Raw genomic sequence first — 9,836 nt, 5'->3', positions numbered from 1 at the left:
TATGTAAATTAAAGTTAAGTAACTTATTAACGAATATTTTTGATTTTTAAAATGCTCGATTTATAAATATTATAAAACTATAAATAGTTAAAAAATTATTTAAATGAATCTGTTTAAAAAAAAAATTTAATTTTTTTAAAAAATTAAAATAAAATAAATTAAATTTATAAAGAATAATTATTTATTGAATATTAATAGTATGTATTATACTCTACACCAATAATAAAAGTTCAGTTTTCAAATAAGGATATTTCTGATTTTTTTTAGTATATAGTGGATCAATAATAAATAGTAAAAACGCAGTTGGTACTAAGTTTAATTCACTTAAGGTCATATTCTTATCCGCGTATCCAATTGTACGTCCATCCACAAGTTTCAACTTGAATGGCAGATTTTCATTAAATAAACTTTCTTTGATAAAATCCAATAAATTAGACAAACGTTCATTGACATCAAATATTCCCTAATAAAATAAGATTAATAAAATAATTAAATGTTTGTATATTAATATATAAATAAATAAATAAATAGTTAATATAGAAATTAATATAATAAATTTATAAAAGTTTAGCCTGGAGTATTATTATATTTGTAGAGTACATCTTTATAGTAAATGAAATCTTTTATCTGATATTTACATGCAAAATTATGAAACCAATAATATTATAAACAACAAAATTATATACTCAATTCAATCTTAGAGTACACTAGGTGGTGAACGAAAACTCGTTTGGTCTTTGCATCCTAGTGATAGTGTACAATCGTAAAACACAGATATATATTATACTTAATACCAAACTTACCAACTTCTACTAACCAAACTTCTTTTATCAGGTGAAGTTTGCCGCTCTGCAACCACTATTTTTTCGGTGGGAAAAACATTATTCTAGAGACTAAAGTTTTACTGTTTACTCAGCATTATCGTTTGTCAGTTGTCACTATAAATAGTTTTTTCAAGTCTAATTTTATATTATTTTACAATTAATAATTATTATATTTTATTAATTATTTTTATTATATAATTAATAGGTAATAATAATTTTGTCTACGTCTTGTGCTACTTTTGGATGATCAAAGCAATCCAATAGTAATAATTCAATTGACTTTACTTATTCAAATTAATATGATAGATTTGGTGTGATTAAAGAAAATGTTTTATATTATATTTGTGGTTTTATTGTAAGAAAAATTATCAAAAAACTGGATTACTCAACTTGTTACAAAAATATAATGAACATAATTATTCTCATATAAATATTTATTTTCCTTTCACCAATCTAAAAAATAGAGGGTGGTTAAATAAATGTTTGGATTCTATATTAAAAATAGTGAGATTTGTAAAGAAGCAACTTATTGAGTTAACAGATAATTTTGTTTCTTTAATGATTCTTTTTACTACTAAAATAACTGTTTACACTAAAAACTATGTTTATAATTTTAATATTTTTGTTAATGAAAGTTTTGGTTTCTTAGAGAGCCATAATTTAGAATTAATTTTATTAATTTGTAAACAATATTTAAAAGTTAAATTACATCATGTTGCTAGGTTAGAAAGAAAACTTATTGTAAGCAAATACCATTTCCTTAAAAAAAAAAATGGTGTTACTATTTAATAACCTAAATATATTGTTGATATTAATAAAATACAAATTAACTAATGTGTTCGATTATTTAAATTAATTTATTTATTTGCAAATAATATGATTTTCTATAGCATGTAAAATGTTTAATTTGATATGATCATTATTGTACATATAAATTAGAGAATTTACTAGGATACTTATACAATAGAGTAGACTAATCAGACTATTATAAGTCCTTATTTGTTAATTGTTAGTTGTTCTGTGATTAAACTATTAATTAGTATTTAATATAATATGTACAAAATGTTCAGTATTATATTATTATTAATATGTGATAATTTATTGTTTTGCCCACAGAAAAAAAATGACGGACAAATGATAAGCATGCATCACTGAGATTCACTGTTCCCAATGATCAACTCCATGAGTTTGGTATCTAGTATAATATAGACATCTATGTCATTCAGTGATTTATGACTACGATATAAATCAACCGGAAATTATTACTGGTTGTATTTTATAAATATAATAATACTCCAGGCTAAGCTTTTATTTATTCATTTATTTTTTATTTCTTTATATAAATTATTTGTTTATATAAAAATTTAAATTATTATTTTACTTAAGTGTAAGTTTACTTGTAAAATCAAATAATCTGGAAACTTAATTCGAATCAAACAATATTTATAGTTTGTATTAGAACTATTCTGTTTTTCAATTTCCATATTTTGAATTTTGAGGACTATTTGATTTTCCAGTTCTTCAGCCCTAAAAATGAAATTTACCTAAGTTGTATTTAAATTTGGGTCAGTGTTGACTAAGTTGACTAGTTATTGCTATTATGCTAAAAGAAAAAATTTGATTTGCAATTTTTTGCATAATTAATTATATAAAAGAACCTGGTATAAGTTCTAAAAGCATAGAGTAAAATGTTTGAAATATGATATTAGATGTACATTAAGTAAACATTTTTAAAAATGTTCATTGAATTTTTACATTTTAGAGATAATATATATTGATTAGATACTTTATTATAAAAAACTATATTCAATAAATATAAATATGTTATTAATTTTTTCAGTAATCATTACAATTGGTCCTAAAACTTAATTTAAAAACACCATTGCATAATTTTTTTTTTTTTTTATTTAAAATGAAAACAAAACAATAAGTTAAATGACATTTGTGTGGTTTAAATTTTAAGAGTATCATTCAAAATCATCTTAAATAATTCTATGACTTAATAATTATAATTTTGAAACGGGTAACATTTAAACTAAAATTTTTAATGTGTTTATCTTCATTAAATAACACTAATTGTTTATTAAATTAATAATTAAAGATTTCACTTATTAAGAATAAATCTGCTTATCTTTGTTATGTTTAATAAAAAAAAATGTTTTCAAACATTTATTATAAATGTCCATGTTATTTCAAAATATTTATGTGCCAGTTATATATATTCATTTACATGTAATATTATACCAGAAAGAAAGTATCATATTATCAATTCAAAAGAAATTTAAAACCAACTGTTGAAAAAAGTAGTCTTATATAATATTAAATTAAATGTGATGATTGACAGTCATTCATTATTAAAGTATATTTTACTATTAAATGTTTCAGATTACATTATATTTATTTATTGCAAGATAACTTTAATTGCATTCTTAAATTTACATGTTCACTTTAATTTTTAATGGACTTAAAAGAGAATTTCAAACATGAACAATTTGAGGTCAATTTATTTTAGTTAAAAATTAATCACTGACTAAATTTAGTAATAACTAATAATAATTATTAATCTCAATATTTAACAATTACCCTTTTTGGTGGTCCATTTTTATTTCAGCATTAGATGGCAATAGAACTTGAACGTTTCTATCTAGAACTAATTCTATACGTTTTACAGATTTCAAATCATTAATACTATTCTCCAATAAGGCTAGATCATCCATACTGTCTTCTAAAACTAAGAATTCTTCTTCATGATCTTCCATTAACAATTTTTTTTTTGTGAAACCAATAGATTCTAAGAATTCAATTGCTCCCTTTATTGGTAATACATTTTCCTTAACTATTTGACTTGATAATCTAATCTCTCGATACATTTCTACATCTTGGTACTTAATAATATTTTCTATGTAGAAAATTAACAACTCAATACAAATCTTCACCTTTTAAGTAGAAAATTAAAAGTGAAACATTAATTTAAATGTGAATTAGTTATTAACATACCTTGGATTGATTAGGATTGCAGTTTTTAATTAGTAGAATTGACTGTAGACGTGGATCATCTTTCATTTCTTCTTCAATAAATTTTTCTATTTTGGCTGGCCATTCTTCTTGTGGCAAAATGTCTAAACCTTAGAAGGTAGGCTTTACTTTATTATAGTTTTGTTAATTATAATATTTAAAAAAAAAAAAACTTGCAGTTTATTATTGGGCATTGAAAAAAAACACCACTGGTTTTGAATGGTCCAGAAACTGCAGCTCTAAAACGTTTGTTATCTGAATGAGAGAATGTACCTTTGTCATGTTTCATATTTATTTTCTTAGCATTCATTTTTCCCAAAACCTTAAATTAATAGAAGTCAATGAACTAAAAATAACTATACAAATAACACTCTTAGGTTAAAACTTAATTTTAACTGTAAATTTTTTTTACATTTATTGAATCCTGAAGTTTATTATTTTTAGTTCAGTGACTGAACAAAAATAATAAACTTCGAGTGGAAGGTCACTGAACTTCAGTGGCGCTGATTCCTATGAGTTGATATTGCGAGTGCAATACCTAATTTAGGTGGGCGGTCCTGTGATGGACAGGGGTACTCTAGTACTAGGATGCATAGATTTTAACAATTTATATTTTGGATATAAGACAAGACAGTTTCAAAATTTTAGTTATATAACTCAATTCACTTAGCATTCATTGCAGATTAAATTTTTATGCAATACCATATTAAACAGATATCTGCACCTCTGATTTTATTCAAATACCTGCTATTTATTTATGCTTAATTGCTCTTATATTAAGTAAAATATGAATTATTTTAAACTAAGTAAATTAACAAAATGAAATAATTAATTTCATTGGATTGATTTTATAAAAGAAAAAAATATTAATTTTTAATTCAATTTTTATTGATTTTCTGTACAACCAAAAAGAAATGTATAGTTTATAAATTGTGACTAAAATAATTATTTCTAGCTTAAATTTAAAATAAAAATGTAAACTTGTAAAATGACTTTGCTATTATCATAAATATTATTAACTAATTCTATTAGTTTCTTATATAAAATAACATTTTTTTTTTAATTTTTGATAAATTTGTGTTAAAGAAATGTATTGAAGATTTGGAGGTGAAATATAATTTTATTTATTAGTGATGATATTTGTAAATAATATGTATTATTTCAACAAAATACTCTTCTTCCTTATATTCATGTAGTAGATGACAATTAAATAACAAACTTCTCTATTATTTTAGATGTATAAATTATAGTGTACATTATTTTCATTGGTTTCTTATAACGATATATAATAATATTCTGAGAATAGTAGTTTAAATATTAATTCAAATTTCTTTAACCGTATATTTTATTTATTATGATTATTCTGTTGATATTATATTCATCATTACCATAAAGTTTTGTTGGTTAAAACACAATACAAGATCTAGTTGGTAGGAAAAGACTGACAATTAATATTTCCATGTAAAATTTCAATACAATTAAATTATTTATGTATTTATTATCTATGGTATTGATAATAATTATATTAACACATTAACTGTTAAAACAGTATTGTTATTAAGAGATGCCAGGGGACACTTTTGAATACATTTTACTCTGAAAACTGACTAAATAGAGAGATTACTGTTATAGCAGTGGTTTTTTCAATAGTACCATATGGAAGACTAAGTTGTACTGTCCCCATATAGCATAAAGCGAATTGGGCACTGACAAAGTTAGGTTGATATACATTTTTTTATAACGTTTATGTTATAAATAGATATTAATTTCCAAATTTCAGATATGGTATATATATATATATATATATATATTAATAAAATATAATTATTACAGCTACAGCAGTATTATAACATTTTTGTTGTACATACATCAAATATTTGATTTGATGGGACACTACTGCTATAAAAGTACTAAAACAAATACTGCTTTAACAGTACTAAGACATTGATTTATTTAGACATACTTTATATAATGATTAATATTTCTCACTATCTGTTAATGAGTTAAGTATGATGTTTTGAGTTCTACTAACTTGTACAACTTAGGAATATATACATTTAATGCTTACATTGATAATATATCTAATTATGCTAGTAGAAAAATTAAAGAAAATTATATTGCTATAAAATAAGTACTAAGTACAAATAGATTTTTTATTGTTTGATTCATTTATATTTTATGCAATTATGCATTAATCACTGCATTACAGTATTCAGTGGAAAGAAATTAAATTAAAACTAGACTTGTGTAATTATGCTTAGTATACATTCTAGCATTAAACTTTTGGAATCTTAGGTTTAAGTTACTTATATAACAGTGCATTTTTTTAAACTAGGTGACACAAATTTAGTCCAGTGAAAATAATTTGTTACCTAGTTTATACTATTATGAAAGACTGTACGAAACTCAATTAATTGTCAAAAGAAAATTTTTTTAAAAAATAATTTGGAATGTATGGTAGATAAGTTTATGTATGGGTAATACAATATATGGTTATACTATCAATATTTACTTTTTCTACCAGCATTAACCAGCATTTAACCAGATTTATTTTTAATAAATATGGGGAGTAAACGTGAAATATTACCATCATAATATATTATACTTTGTATATTTGAGAAAAAAATGATTTGTCCCTAGTGAAAATTCCTTAAAAACGCACTGTTGTACAACAGTATTATTCTAAGTAATTTGATCTTAAATATTTTGTCCTTACTTCGTAGATTTGTTAATTTGTAAAATATATACCACTAGTAATTATTAATAAAAAATACAACTGGTTGAATAATACTCGTTCCATAAAATTATGATATAATAAACTAGATGTGATGCATTTTTGTGATACTCATATAATACTTTTCCGCTACCAATCACTTCAATAATGCAATATGGTACTAGACTTATGACCGTTTTTTATTGGTTGTTTATAAATAAATATATATACACTATGATTGTGCACATACTCTGATAACTCGTTAAATTATTGTTAAATATGATTACATAAACTTACAAGTTATTAATCATTTCATATTGTAAATTGTAGAAAATTTATTTATTTAAAATAATAATATTTATTAAAGAACAATATTAACACAGAATAGATTAATAACATGAAAAATTAGGATTAATATGAATTTAATATGTAAATATTTTTACTAAAAAAGTTGATAAAAACGAGATATTGGTTATCACCAAAAAAGTACCAAAGTCATGGTAATAGACGAACCAGCGATAAGTGGAAAATGATCAGCGCAATAATTGCGCAACATAGACTAAAATACTACTTATTAAAATGTGACATCATACCTAATTTTTGAAATCATGCAAAAAATTATGTTAGATATAACATTATATTATTTCGATTGTATTATGTGAGAGGTAGTCCATAGAATAATATTACTCTATTGAGCAGTCACCCGAAAAATAATAAGAATACGGGGCAAAATATGGTGGCATAAAATGTGTTGCCAACATTAAACTTCTAAAAATTATATTATAAAATTTACTTTTTGTCTATGGCATAACACTGTTTCCTTAAAAATGATATAATTTAAAAATGGTTTTAGAATAGACTATTAATTAATGAAAAATGATTATGTACATGCAGTGATGGTGCTAGAGTTTGCGAGGCCCTGGGCAAAATAAATATTGGGTCTTATAATTTATATTAATAAAATATTTTAAGTTCAGTTAAATCAGAACTGCGGGGCCTTAATTATAATTCAAGGCGCGGGGCCCTGGGCAACTGTCCCTATTGCCCACCTCCTCGCGCCGTTCCTGTGTGCATGTATGGATGTATGGTGTACACGTGGAAACAATAACTATTAGTATTTTCCGGCTATTATTAATATAAATTATACTTCTGAATATGTAGTTGATTCACTGACTTCTACTTAATACTAGCTAGCGAATTCCCCTTATTAATTGGAAGCATCGATTATCCGTTGCTGCCATGTTTTCAGTTGGCGAAACGTAATTATTATGCAGTATGTACAATGCAGAAAACTGAATATACTACCACAAAAAAGTATTTTACGAAATTTGTTCCTAAACAATCATTTCTTTAATTAATAAAAAATTTAATGATAATTTATTCATAATTGTGTAGTGATCCCTTAACCAAAGATTTTATTACACAGACCTTATTTGGAAAAACCACTATTGAAAATTGATTCTATGTCTTCTATTTTCCGTCGTCTTATTAATAACCAAAATCCCAAAAAGTTAACCTGCACATAGAAATCAGTTACTTAAAACCCCTGCAAACCCTATTAATTTTTCTTCAAAAAAACCTTAGAAACTGACAAAAATTAAGGTATTTCTAGTGATCCGATTTGAAAAATTTAAATTGGTAAACGAGTCTAATTATATAGCATAATCGCAGGCGATCCACAGGGATCCATAATAGGACTCACCATGTGAAATGTCCTATATAACAGCAGTGGCGCGATTTCAGTTTTTGATAGGGGTGAGAAACATTTTTGACCGGCCCTTACTACCGGGGGAAATAAAGAGTTTCGCTCACACGTTTTAACTTATAATTAAGGTGCATATTTTATTTATTACATCATTATACAACTTAAATTTTTGCAAAATATAATTTTGTATTTTATAAACATTACCTTTTTTAACCGACGGTGCCGCAGGAACTGCTTTCGCATTCTTCCAACATTTACAATAATTTTCACATTCATATAATCAAAGGATGTTAGGGGGGACAGTCCCCTTTATAAACATCACCTAAACAAGGTTAATCTAACTTAATCCTAAATTAATCTAAATTTTAAGTGTATATCTTCTATTTCTCATTTTTAAAAATACATCTATTGCATCATCTAAATTGATTTTTGCAGCAATATCTCTTTCAATACCTATAACCAATAAATTACTCAGCCGATCATTTCCCATTGTCAAGCGTAGATAGGTTTTAATTCATTTAAGGGTAGAAAAAAACGTTTATTGGAAACAGTTGTTAGATGCAAAGTTAAAAGAATATTTATAATTTTAAGAGTTTCAGTAAAAACTATAGGAAGTTCATTTAAAATTTTAGAAATGAAAAAGATCATGAATTCCATCGTCTTGTCCTTTATTAGAATAATTTAAGTTAATTAATATAAGTTTTTTGCAGATGAGAATTCAATTTGAAGTATTAAATTATTAATTTTATAATGACTTTATTGATTAAAGAAAGACAATAAATAGGGAATTTTTAAATTAAAATAATCAGGACTGGAAGATAAGAAAATATTACAAGTAAAAATGATTTCATTGCTGGAATTGCTGAAACAATGATTAAGTTCATTCAATAATGTAATGTTCTTTTTATGTCTATTTATAGTTTATACCAATTGGAAATTGCCAAATATTGTGGCAATAAATAATTATCTAGTACCCAGTATTTTCAAAATTGTTTACACATAACGGCTTATGGCTAAACGACAACGACTGGCCCTTCGGGATGCTTTTATACTTATGCTTATATAGACAAGGGCAAATGTTTAATTACTGCAATTACCATTTACTATATTAATTTAACTAAATAGATCTAGTAAATGGTTAGATGGTAAATGGTAAATTAAATGGTAAATGGCAAATTAGATATTTTGTGTTGTTAGACTTTTTAAGCAAATAAAAAGGCCAATATAATATACGGCATGGAGGATTTGAAGCCATTGTATTATAACTAAGTCCTAGTCCTTTTTAAATATTGTATAACTTATTATAACTAACTTATTATATCATAAGTAAATATTTTAGGTATTCATGAATATTTACTTATAATTATTAGTTATATTCATAACTATTAAATATTATATGTAATTTATTGGATTTTAAATATTAGTTTTGGTTTTAATGCTTAATAGTATTATATAAGATATTATACTTGTTGGTCTTCAATGTAAAAATATCCTAAGTCCATTGACATTTTTTTTTTTATAAGCAGATAAAAATCAATAAAAATTACAAAATATTTTTAAATTAAAAATTAATTAAATA

At 24.1% G+C, this 9,836-nt stretch overlaps 1 protein-coding gene across 1 annotated transcript; it reads right to left on the bottom strand.

Moving 5' to 3' along the window:
* Positions 1 to 211: 211 nt before the first annotated feature.
* LOC112694306 (UBX domain-containing protein 6-like) lies at positions 212 to 8,747 on the bottom strand. The gene is made up of 6 exons (XM_025569738.1): positions 8,661 to 8,747; positions 4,047 to 4,161; positions 3,822 to 3,949; positions 3,408 to 3,760; positions 2,222 to 2,351; positions 212 to 463 (listed from the first exon to the last, which is right to left on the bottom strand). The coding sequence occupies exons 1-6, from the start codon at positions 8,745 to 8,747 to the stop codon at positions 212 to 214; spliced, it is 1,065 nt and encodes a 354-aa protein (XP_025425523.1).
* Between the last annotated feature and the right edge of the window lie 1,089 nt (positions 8,748 to 9,836).

The sequence above is a fragment of the Sipha flava genome, unplaced genomic scaffold (assembly GCF_003268045.1).
Source record: "Sipha flava isolate LNK unplaced genomic scaffold, YSA_version1 0_pilon_pilon, whole genome shotgun sequence".
In the NCBI taxonomy this organism is placed as follows: Eukaryota; Metazoa; Arthropoda; class Insecta; order Hemiptera; family Aphididae; genus Sipha; species Sipha flava.
Note: the sequence above shows the minus strand (reverse complement) of the source record. Positions and strands in the feature narration are given on the sequence as shown.